Below are 12,542 nucleotides of genomic sequence, written 5' to 3'. Positions count from 1 at the left end.
ACGTCATGGTTATTTAAATTCACACAATACCATGGATACACATTGCTATGCCTCTATCCTCTGCAAGGTTGCTTTGGTAGCAACTTGTCAATCACAAGGTAGCCACCGTAAAGCATACCCTGCTTTATTGTCTATTAACTTACAAAATTACTTTCATGCTGTATTGAGGAAGACCTGACACTAGCGATTAAGACCCCAAACACATTACGAAAATGTGAAATGAAAAAGTAATGGGGCACTTTCTCATCAACTTTTATATAGTCAGACATCATTTTGTAGCAAGTGGAGTTGCCCCCTGCTGGCCATTAGAAAGAATGCAGGTTTAAGGCACTACCACATCTACCTGAAGAAATACCCGATCAGTCTATGAATCATGTAATAAATCCTTGTTGGTGTTTTTGCCCCCAGCGTTTCCTTAAGTTTCCGGAGGAGCCGCGGGCCAGTAAGCAGTTTGTAGACCTGCTGCAAAGCTTGCTGTGTGGAGCCAAGGAGCGACTGGGATTCCAGGGACTCCGCTGTCACTCTTTCTTCTCCAGTGTAGACTGGAACCACTTAAGACAAGGTGAGGAGATTTCTCTCCCTTGAGACTCTGTTCTTCTGTCTTTCCAGCGAAAATGCTCAATTTAGCTTGAAATGACACCGTGTCCCTGTAATCATGTTACAGGACAGATGATATATGACTAGTTGTCAAACATTAATGTTGTTTATAATATACATAAGTGTACTGTGTGCGTGTGGTTGCACATAGACAACAAACAGCAATTGCGTTGCCAGTGGTGTTGTCAGTAGTAAAATAATGAGATTCTGTGTGCTGTTGGCAGAAGGCCAACTCTCTCCTGAGGAGAATGGGAGGGAGGCAGAGACAAGAAGCAAGGCAGACAGAGTAAAGATCTGCAACTCATCTGCTTCTCAACAGACGCAGCACAAATCTTTTTACGCTTGCAACACCAGACACACTCTTTGTGGCGGAAATACATGTGCGTTTGTTGTACGTCATTGTTGCCATCAAATCTGCACTGAATGACAAAGAGTTTGACATTTTCACCCGAGCAGCTGTGGAAAAACACCCCCATGACACTCACATTAAAGGACATTTTTCAGTGAAGCACAGTCGCAATAAAGAACTGCAGCTCAACAGAGGCTTTGTAATTCACACGTGTAGCTGCATGAGTGATGAGTGTTTATTTTGCTGTGCAGAACACCTTGTGTCTTTAGATTAACAAACCCCTCTTTTTGTGATGCTGATTATCAAACATTGCTATGCGGTCAATTCCTCTGAGCTGTTTTCCAGTTATAATTTTACTATCAGTGCGGAATATTAATGAACCTAATTGTTTGTTCAAAATCCTTATGGTTATCAGCAGAGTATGATACAGGAGCTTTTTGTGCCTCTGTGTGATGAATGGAAGATTATTGATTTTCTTTTTTTTTTTTTATGTTAATTGTCCTTGACTAATAAATATCAAATACGCCATATGAAGTGAATCATGTACGTACATTTTAAAAATGTAGACTTGGTCTGTTGATAATTGGACACAGATAGAGCTTTATGCTTCAGCTTTGGCTCCAGCTGATTAGCTTGCTCTGCTGCAGTGAGGGAGAGCGAGTGAGCATGTGTGTATGAGAGAAAGAGAGAGAAGGAGGGAGGGAGGGAGGGACAGAGAGGCAGCATGTGCATCAACGCGCGACTTACCGCACTCTAGGCTCCCACCGCTCTGCTCCGTTCCTCCTCCCTTCCTTTCTCTCCCCTTTCTCCTTGTTGTGTTTTTTAAAATTTTATTTTATACATTTATTTTTTTCTACTTTGTCCGTCGCTGCTTCCTTTTCCCCCTTGCCCTCTCTTACTCCATCCTTTCTCCCGCAGTTCTCCCGCCTTTCGTTCCTGCGTTGCACGCTGAAGATGACACCTCTAATTTTGAGGAGCCGGAGCAGGCAGCCCCCCGGCCAGCCTCAGCAGCCCAGCGAGGAGCTCAGCCAGCGGGCTTCCAGGGCCAGGATCTGCCCTTTCTAGGCTGGTTCTTCAGCAGAGCATTGACAACGTTGGCCAAAACTGAGTAAGTGCTACCTGTTTATGAGGCATTGTTTGCCTTTTTTTCTTTCTTCCTAAGACAACCTCTCTTTTTCCTATAGTCAATGCAGAGACCTCCTGCATACACCTCTCTAACACACCTTTGTTGGTTAAAGACCCCATGCTACCTTTGGCTGCTCTTCTGCTATTATACTCCTCATTGCCAAGGCAACATATTCCAGGTAGCCTTGTTTTAGGTGACCTAGTAAGGTGCCCTGGGCAGTTGGTGTGGTGTCCCTGTCATTAGTGTTGTGCCTGTTGGGGCCAAAACGGGTTTGGCCATATGCTGTGTCAGACAAGGAACGAGGGAGGGGAGGGATCCCCCTGTTCTCCGCTGCTCTCCCCTTCTGATTCCTGTTTTTGTGCTTTGGGATCACAATTAGTCGATCCGGTGCCTAGATAGATCAAATGAATAGACCAGAGGATGTGAGCTGGCGTTATCTTGCCATCGGTGCTGATTGGTATGCGGCTGAGTGTGTCAATGAGGTTTGCTGAGAGGTGGAACCCCAGACATCGGCACACTCCCACCCTCGCTGCTGTTATTGTGCTTTCTCTTTTACTGTGCAGCATAATGGGATCCTGACTTTTATAGCATGGGTTTTGGGACTGCAATTATACCTAATGGTGTTTGGCTTCTTAACCTCTGATAATAATGCAAGAGGATGGGTTTCATTTCTGTAGCCCCATGGCAGTGCTCTCACAGGTTAATGGTCTTGGAGACTGCGGATCATCATGACAGCAGCAGCAACAGAGAGGGAAGAAAAAGCGTTAGCAGATTAGACAGGGAAAGGGATGAGAGCTCAGATTGGGGGAGAGAATCTATTTCTATGGTTACTACCGTGATGTTTTTTTTTCCCAGTCCCCACCCCCATCTTTACCCGTCTCATCTCCTCCTCTTATTTTCTCCCTCTTCTAATGTCTCTGTCCCTTGCTGTTACACCATCAGTCATCTGTTCGTGGTTCTTAACTGAAGCCAGTCGTTTTCTTTGCTGCATTTGATTAAGAGGAGCTCAGAGCTCATACAATGTGTCACATTAATGTGTGGGTGCAATGCATATGTGTGTACACTTTCCTCATTACAATGCCAAAAAAGAACAAGAAATGAACCCAGAGCATGGCATAATGAAATGCTAATCATCTGTTTTAGGGGTTCCTGCTATTCAGTTGTTGTTGTTTTTTTCATTCTGTGTGAACTTGTCTGTCTGACTCCTCATTAGTAAAACTCGACAACAAAATCCCCTTAACAGCTTGCCTCAAATTTATAAGAAGCTGTCTGTGGTTTTGTGTCAGAAAATCATCTCTGAAAGGTGGCATGAATGTAGGCTCAGAAACTTCTGCCTTATTGTTTCCTCAAATTTCTTTAAAAATCTTCCTTTTTGAGGTAAAATACGACATTTTTGGAAATTGTACACAATATATTTCACAAGTTGCGAGTATATCTTGTTTTGTCAAATGGTCAGTCTGTCTGGTCAATCATCTAACACTTTGGTCAAGAGCAGGACATCTTGAAAATCGCTGAGCAGATTGTCTTTGCGTGTTTACTGACAGATGGCAATGGTGTGGATATTCATAGTCCCCAGAAGGTGATTCCTAATAACTGAAGTGAGGCTCAAAAAGAAAATCAGGCTCATACTGATTTTAGGGGGGGAAATTCACCAATTGATATAGCGACCGGTATAATGGAATTTTGTGAATGAAAACTGACCATTTCTGTGTTGATTGTGCCCTGATTTCGCACTGACATGACCATGCAAAGGTACTCAGAAGGCTGATTTCCTAGAGAAATAGCTTTTCTTAAAGAATATTTAACATGATAATGCGTTATTATACATGATACATACAGTGTATTACATTGTTGACTACATGACCATCTTTTGAGGAGTAGGAGCTTATCGACAACGTAGACACTGATAATGATAGATACCGATATTTCTAGGTCAATATTGGCTGATAATATTGGCTAACAGATGTATCGTACTCCATTAATGACCCTCTGACTTGTCTTGTCGTGCCACCATCAAAATCTCGATTTGGACAGGAAGAAAAAAATCTCAATGTGAAAATGTTGCGAAAATTGCTGAGCCTGGTTATGCTCTACCGCAGATACACCTTTTTTGTTAAATGATGACCCGCAGCCTTTCCTCTAGTGCCAGCAACAGGACAAACTTTACATTTTTAGCCCCAATACTGGCGAGACTTAGAAATAGCACATTTGCCCATGTCGTTCTCTTCGTTTTTTCCTTTTTAAATGTAGCTTTTTCGATCTGTTTTAGGTCAATGAAAACAGACCTTTTGTGCAACTTTTTCCTGAGTGAAGATGTTCCATAGCGCAGTTTTCAGTGTTGCCATGTAGACAGGGGAAACCAAGCTTTTTTTATTCAAGCTTCTGATTGACCTGATTGACATGGCTTTAGGGTTTGGGTTATACTGCTGCCTGTAGGTTTAATATGCCCTTGACAGAGTCAGTGGTGTTTTTGCGTTTTCATTTGGACAGAGATTTTTTTATAAACAGTGCTTTTGCGGAAGGGATTTTTTTGAAAATTAAGTAAGGAAACATTTTCAAAAATACTTTTGTTCATTTGGATCAGGCCTTTATATATAAGTTAGATTTAAATTGACCCATTGGCTCTTTACTACATAATATGTGCACACACTGAAGTAAAATACTTGCAAACATGATTTTGCACAAAATAAGTCAACATACATGCAAAAATAGCCTGTCACATCAAAGATGGTCTACTGTGGTCGACATTTTTGCATCTGCAGTATGAGTGGAGGTGTTTACTTGGTTATTGCTTATGTACAAATGAATAAGAAATTACAGTCAGTGGTATTATTTCACTTTGAAAAATAACTGGTTTCCCTTCAACCCTGCTTGTGTATGATTATGTTTGTTTGCTTTTCCTTCAGTGTGTGTGGCTGTGTGTTATATTGTTTTTGTTTACCTGATCAGTGCTGCAAAGCCTTTAACTGGCATCCTTTCCCTGAGTCCCCGTCTCTCTTTGATTCTCTTCAATAATGCAGTCTGCACTGGCTACTCGTTTATTTTCCCTCCACAGTGCAGAGACATGACAACCACCATATTCCGCAGCTTGGAAAAGAGTGGCCTGGCACTTTTGCTCATACAAAATATAATACTTAAAATTTGCCTACATATTGTGCAGAACATTGTAAATCCCCATGCTTGTTTGTTTTGGATTTTGGCAGTTATGATAAGTTGAATGGAAAAGATGATCCGTCCTCCATACTCAGAGTTAAGATTCATCAAGTCTTTGAACAGATAAATGAAAAAGAACATGCAATTCAGTGCAGAAAACCCCTCCAGCTAAGGACGTTTAAATAGTCATATTATCTGTACAGTAGCCCCCAAAAACGATTCAACTAAGCATGGGAGAACTTTATGAATTTTGATGTCTAACATCAATTTTTAATTGGTACAGATTCAGCTTGCTGGAACGCCTCCTCCATTTAATCTAGATTCCTGTGAAAAAGATTGTTTGGGTGTTACTGTTTTCGTCAGAGATGTGAGCCAAATGTGATTGCATATCTGTCTCTATATATACTGTATGTATGTACTGTATGTGTGTGTGTTCTGGGGGGAAGCTTTTCGATGCAGAGAGGCGCAGGGAGCAGTGCTTTTGTGATTATTTTTAACACTGTGACTCAGTCTGAGTCAACTTTATTAAAGATCCCTCTGCAGTATTAGTGAACTCATTCATACAGACCCATTCATTTTTTTTTTCGCCTCTTTTTCACGGTAGAATTTTTTCATTTCTCTGGTCAAGCAAAGGGTGAAAATAGACTTTGTGCTTTATCATTCCAAAAGACTTACATAAACAAGAAAAATGAGTGCATTGGACTCACTAAAGAGCTCCGTGTAGACCAACCCCAAGGAAAAGCATAGCCCAAATTCTCCTGTCATATTATTTTGTCAGGCAAACAGCAAATACTCCCAGGTCTACACGGCTTTGTCCTGAATAAACACAATGAATAGAATATACTTTGCTCTCACTCACATCATAAATGCTCTGCTGAATGTTCTCCTAATTGCTGTCATTAGCCTTATTGTTTTTCACTATATACTTTCCACTACTTTTCTTATAAAGGAATCTGTAGTCATTCCAGTGTCTGTTGCTCATTTATAATGTGTGGGTGTTGTGTTTGCATTTCTGCCATCCTAATTAAAGCTTGCTGTTATATGATGCAGCTCTATGTCATGACATGAAACTTTTATTTATCTGCTTGTTTGGTGAGCTGATATGATTGGAGAATTTGTGCTATTTTTTTATATTCTCTGCAGTTGTATAATAACAGAGGCATATTCTTTAAAAATTGCATTTGTGTATGCTTACATAATCGTAATTTGTTTAAATTACTGAAATTACCTCTTCAGACAGTTTGAGTATAGCGAAAAGTTTTTTTCTTTTTTTGGATATTGGGCTCTCGGTAAATACCTTCTGACAACTGGATCTTCAGTTATCCAAGAGACAAGACAAGCAAACAGCTTGCTGCCCCTCAGTGGGATGTGTTTTACCTGCCCAACAGTGTCACAGAAATACTGCTTTTTAATGTGAAGCTGCTTTATTCAGTGTTTTACTGGTTATAATCACTGTGTGTGTTTGTTTTGGAGAGGAGGAAAACTGCAGATAATTTGTCTCTTGGGAAAATCCTCCTGACTGCAATGGTGGTGAAGAAAGTAACTCCCAGTCCCATGCTACTTTATTGAGAAACCCTAGCGCAGCTATTCTCAACCTTGGGGTCGCGAGATGATTTCTGGGGGTCGCCAAATCATTTTGGAAGTCAGCTCTGTCTCCACTGTGTTAAAGTGTTCATGTGTTTTAGTCTTTTTGGTCACTTAATGGGGTTTTTTTGGTCATTTTGTGTGTTTTTTTGGTCAATTTGTGTGTTTTTTGGTCATTTTGTGTCTTTTTTTTGGTCATTTAGTGTCTTCTTGGTCATTTTGTGTCTTTTCTGGTCATTTTGTGGTCATTTTGTTTCCTTTTTTTGCTCATTTTGTTTCCTTTTTTGCTCATTTTGTTTCTGTTTTTGGGTGATCTGAACTGTGCGTGTGAGATTTTGTTCAGTGAGCGGGGGTCGCGGACAACATTCATGTTAAATTGGGGGTCGCGACTCAAAAAGGTTGAGAACTAATGCCCTAGCGGAAGAAAATTACATATTGTGCAATTAAGTATTTTACTAGTAATAGACTTCATGTTGTGTGCTATGTTTACGTGGACAAGGGAGGTAGAATTTGGCTTAAATAGTACTGAAGTATAACAGAAATATATTTTGTTGTTTTCAGGTCAGTGTCTGCAGGCCTCAACTCTCCTGCGAAGACCAACTCTATGGAAAAGAAGCTGCATCTTAAAAGCAGAGAATTACAAGAAACTCAAGACAAATGTCACAAGGTGAGGGTGTACTTTAAGCCATTTGTTTTGCTTTTATTCAAGTTTCAGAATTTCATCACAAGCATTTATGACAAACAAGAAAGTTATTTTCAAATGCAAATCAGCTTCATCGAGCAAGACAAACGACTGGAATAAGACCACTGTTGAATGACTGGAAACTGTGAAAATGTGTTTTTGTATTATCATAATGCAGAATTTGTAGAAAAATCATTCGATCATGGGTTTTATTACCAGACGTTTATTCTGGCTGATTGGCTTAACACAGATCAACAGGCTTCTGGTGCTGCTGTAGTAAGCCAAGTTAATCATGTTGTGTGTACAACATTACAACTTGGTTTTTTTTTAGGATTCTGGGTTGGGTGATATTTCAGCTATCATCAGAAACTGTGACCCTTTTTACTAATTTAAAGAACAACTTTAAGTAAACACATTGCAGGCATCGAATGTAACACAAACAGCAAATCTTTACAAACCACTGTAAGTTGTCGACTTTCAGCAAAGTTTAAATGAAACTGGTAACAGTGCTGTACTCTGGTTGATTCAGATGGAGCAGGAGATCTCCAGGTTCCAGCGTAAAATGACTGACCTGGAGTCAGTGCTCCACCAGAAGGATGTGGAGCTGAAGGCATCTGAGACTCAGAGGAGCATTCTGGAGCAAGACCTCGCCACCTACATTACTGAGTGCAGTGTGAGTCATCATTTTCTGTGTCTGTGTGTGGCGCATTGAAAGAAATGTTTATAAAAATAACGACGCTCTTACACAAGTTGTGCATTGCTGTCCTCAATCCCCCCTTTAAAAAAATCTGTATTGATTTGAATGAACAGTAGCCTTGAGTTTGTGCATATGTGTTTGCAGAGCCTGAAGCGAAGCTTAGAGGAGGCACGTGTGGAGGTCTCCAGAGAGGATGACAAGGCCATGCAGCTGCTGCACGACATCCGCGAACAGAGCAACAAGCTGCAGGAAATTAAAGAGCAAGTATGTAAATCTTCTCATTCAACTGATCCTCAGTCTCCTCCTTTTCATCATGATAATGATGTGGTGCATTTTGGAGATTTTTTTATTAACACTTCAAGGTATTTATACAAAAAACTGTATAATGAAAGGGGGAAGAAATGCCTTCATACTTCAACCACAAAGCCCTCGTCTCATTTGAGGAGAATCTTCTCATTTTCACACTGTCGTCTTTTTACTATCATAGCTGATAAAAGAGTAACTGAAGCCCTGGTGAAATTTGACTCTTCTCAGTGTATCCCTGCTACACAGGAAGGGCTTCCCCTCTGAGGACTCCCTTGTCCTCAACACTGATAAAGGTCATCTCTGCAGATGGCATCCCTGCGAGGTACAGCAGTGCTAGAGATTCGGCCACGCTCTTCCCAGGGGAATGACAGATAGTATTTAGGTTTTTTAAATCAGCATTTATGATTCATATCACAAATCAGTCGTTAAGTTAAAGATCATCCTGAATTAAATCTGGGCTGTAACAGACAAGACATGTCATCCCTCGTGGAGTAACTAAGTGCCATTTCCCCCCCTCTTTTGTTTGTTGTTTGAAAATCCAAGAGACAAGTCAAAGAGTGAAGAGCATACCAACATCATTGTACCATGTTGTCCGCAAAGATTTTGTAGACTTAAGCAGTTATTTTTCCTTTTACTTGTAGTCTCTTGTGCAAAGTTGCCAACTTCAGCTTTAAGGTGGTGATCCTTGAGTTGTTATCTTTGATTTTGACACTTTTGGTGATAAATGGTCATTGCTTTAGTGCACTGCAGTTTCTATAGATCACTGCACAATGAAACAGTGTCAGCAGATCTGTGAAGTATATATTTGCTTGTATAGCATTGGCAGCAAATGTTGCCCTTGCAAAGAGCTCAGTTGCTCTGTTCAGGCTGTTCCAAACAAACTCCTGCTGCTTTTTCATGTCAAAAGTTACACATAAAACCTGCTGGTTGTTCATTTTTTCCCCAGGAAAAGCCTAAATGGAAACACTAATTTATTTAGGATTAACACCATACACTAGCTTCTTTCAGGTTTGTATATGTTGAAACCATAGAAATAGAATATTCTTTCAATCAATATTATGATATATAATGTTTCCTTACATCTTCATAAAAAAAAATCAAACTAAGCTGTTTTTTCTTTCTTGAAATAAAAAAAACATTTCAGAAGAACAAAATTCTTCTCACTTTGATGACGACATTTTCATCTTGTCTCTTGGACAGAATGAGTGTGTTCACAGCCCGAGTGCTAAACCTCGATGACACATGTTCATGAATATTAGAAGGCAGATTTCTTTTCCCCATTGATGACCAATGTGTGCTGTTTTTGGATTCAGGAGTACCACGCCCAGCTGGAGGAGATGCAGGTCACCATCAGACAGTTGGAGGAGGACCTGTCAGCTGCCCGGCGCCGCAGCGACCTCTATGAATCTGAACTTAGAGACTCCAGGCAAACAAGTGAGGAACTCAAGAGGAAAGCTGTGGAGTACCAGCAGAGAATCCAGAAGGTATGTTTGCACCAGGGCAATAGCTTAGTGATCATGTGATGCAAATGCAGTGTTTCCCACACATAGACCATTCTGTGGCGCACCCCCACATAATGGAGACCGGCCGCCACAAAATGATTCTGTTTTTCCCCCCTCTCTAGGACATTAAAAAAACTGTAATGTCCGTAACGTTAGCCTACACACAGAAGACACCGCATTCACATCAATAAATAAATGTTTTACAATGAACCGGGCCGATCTCAGAGCTGTCAAGACTCTCCGGTGACGTTAAGGCATATTGAATGGTTGCCAAATGCCGTTAACGGGACGAAAACACTGAAATGTTCATCAAGTAACATGCTAAGGAGTCACTTTCTGTCCCTGAAACATACTATTGCTGGTTGTCTTATCTGTGATCCTGGCAAAATATTCCCAGAATGCATGATGAAAAGGAAATCCTTTGGGGCTCCAAGTGCAGAGATGCACAGTTCACAAACATTACTCAAGTCATTGTGAAAAAAATTAAAAGTGGAAATTATTTTCCAGGTGTTTCTCAGAATCTACTGTTTGCTTAGAACAGCTGTAACATTGTCCTGAGCAACACACCTGCCATGACATAGTTGCATCACCTAACAATGCTAGCATATACACGTCATTAGCTGATAGCTAGCTTTTTGGGAATAGGCTATTTCTGGGAACAAAAACATTAATTCTGAAAATTTCATCACCCACGCTTGAAATGTTTGCTACAGTGTAACATCTCCAGACTTTCGTTCTTCATCTGTTCATACACGTACTGTAGCAGGAAAAAAAGAGGCAGTACCCATCATGCCATTCAGCGATGTAACAGTTAATAGGGATCCCCTCTGAATATATTCACTGTGTCTACATAGGCACTACTATAAATGTGTCCAATAGATAACAAGAGCTTATACTTGACACTGCACTTACTTGGATCCCGAGCAATACACCTGCCAAGTGCGAAGTTGTTTGGATGAACGGTTGTTGAGAAAATCATAGGACATACAAAAAAGACAGAGATGGACTGCTTCCATTTTAAACCTGCCATGTGCGTCAGCTGGCAGAGGAGAAGAGGTTGATTTGTGTTTTGCTTTTACATCACTTCCCCTTGGCTAGACTAACTGCTGAAGTCATAGCTAACAAGAGGCAAGCATATAATTTGCAAATCGTTTATACATTTTTTTTTTGTAAATATGTTTTATTTGTTTCATTTATACATTTGATGCTGTTCTTCTTTCTTTGGGTGGTCTAACAGACTAGTGGACATATGCAATGCCAAATATGTTTTTGTGTAAGACATTTCATTTGATGCTACACTACTATTGTTTTGTTTGTTGGTGCATCGAAGTGGCTGTTAAATACATTTTGTTCATATGAATATCACCCAAAAGTAGCTGAGAGTCCAAGTAAAAGATTAACATATATAGAACAATGCAGTTTGATGTCTTAGGGGTGACTGAAGTGTGAGTTGAGCAATCTGTCAGTTAGTGTTTGATAGTCAACCAAAGCCTTCAGTTGATATAATTGCATCACCTGGTTTGGATGCCTCTCTGTGGAGGTGTTCTGGACCCACCTGACTGGGAAGAACCCCCAGAGCTAACCGAGGGCCTGCTGCTGGAGTGATTACATCTCCCTCTTGGCCTGGAAGCTCTTGGGGATCCTTTACGAGAAGTTTATGGGGAAACTGCTGCCTGGGTTGCCCTGCCTGCCCTTTTGCTACTGCAACCACTAGAAAGCGGAATGAGTGTACTTTATTGATCATTCTCCACTATATGCCAATTATTTTTCAGGCTAAAGAGCAGGGCAAAGCCGAGGTGGAGGAGCTTCTCTCCAAACTAGAGAAGGTAACGAATCAGCCATGTCAGATTGCTCTACATGCTTAGAGCTGTCGTTGCCACAAAGTTTCATGTTTCTGTTTCATTATGCTTTTTTTTTTTCAGACCAATTCTGAGCAGCAGGTGAAAGTCCAGGAGCTCCAGGACAAACTGTCCAAGGTAATTAAATGTTGTCTTGGTTACTGTCAGTGTGTAATAAGTAAACATTTGTTCCAGTATTATCCAGGTATTTTATTCCGTTTTCAGAAAGAATACTTGTTCCTAAAACAAAGTGAATCTTGTAATTCTCCTGATCATCTGAAAAGCTGAGCATTTCAGCGTCTATATGTACAGAATTGAGCTGTTTTTCTCATTTCTGCAGTCTGCTGTGGTTCTGTTTTATTCCCCAGAGTAGCTATGTTTCAGTGTCTCAGTAGGCAGGAGTTGTCCAAGCATATCAAGATGTCTGTCTTGGGATCCACTAACAGCCTTTGACCTTCTGACCTCCCCTAGGCAGTGAAAGCAAGCACAGAAGCCACTGAGCTGCTGCAGAATGTACGGCAGGCCAAAGAGCGGCTGGAACGAGACCTCGAGCGCCTGCGAGGCAAAACCGACTCTAGTGACACTTTAAAACGCCGTCTGAGAGAGACAGAGGTACTAGAGTAAACCCACAATCCTGAATCAAGCAAACGTGTTACATGAAACTGGCTTGTTTATCACATACTGTTTTCTGTAATTCATTCACCACAC

General features: G+C 40.8%; 1 protein-coding gene across 1 annotated transcript in view; it reads left to right on the top strand.

The window, feature by feature from the left end:
• cita (citron rho-interacting serine/threonine kinase a) overlaps positions 1–12,542 on the top strand; it is a 58,797-nt gene that overhangs the window by 6,620 nt on the left and 39,635 nt on the right. The window contains exons 9-17 of the mRNA XM_059328962.1: positions 409–562; positions 1,865–2,054; positions 7,371–7,476; positions 8,021–8,164; positions 8,333–8,452; positions 9,808–9,978; positions 11,769–11,822; positions 11,919–11,972; positions 12,306–12,446. Coding sequence (XP_059184945.1) covers positions 409–562; positions 1,865–2,054; positions 7,371–7,476; positions 8,021–8,164; positions 8,333–8,452; positions 9,808–9,978; positions 11,769–11,822; positions 11,919–11,972; positions 12,306–12,446 — 1,134 coding nt within the window. The remainder of the gene's footprint in view (positions 1–408; positions 563–1,864; positions 2,055–7,370; positions 7,477–8,020; positions 8,165–8,332; positions 8,453–9,807; positions 9,979–11,768; positions 11,823–11,918; positions 11,973–12,305; positions 12,447–12,542) is intronic.

This window comes from Centropristis striata, chromosome 3 (assembly GCF_030273125.1).
Source record: "Centropristis striata isolate RG_2023a ecotype Rhode Island chromosome 3, C.striata_1.0, whole genome shotgun sequence".
Classification (NCBI taxonomy): domain Eukaryota; kingdom Metazoa; phylum Chordata; class Actinopteri; order Perciformes; family Serranidae; genus Centropristis; species Centropristis striata.
The sequence above is the reverse complement of the archived record's forward strand: the minus strand, read 5'-3'. Positions and strand labels throughout refer to the sequence as shown.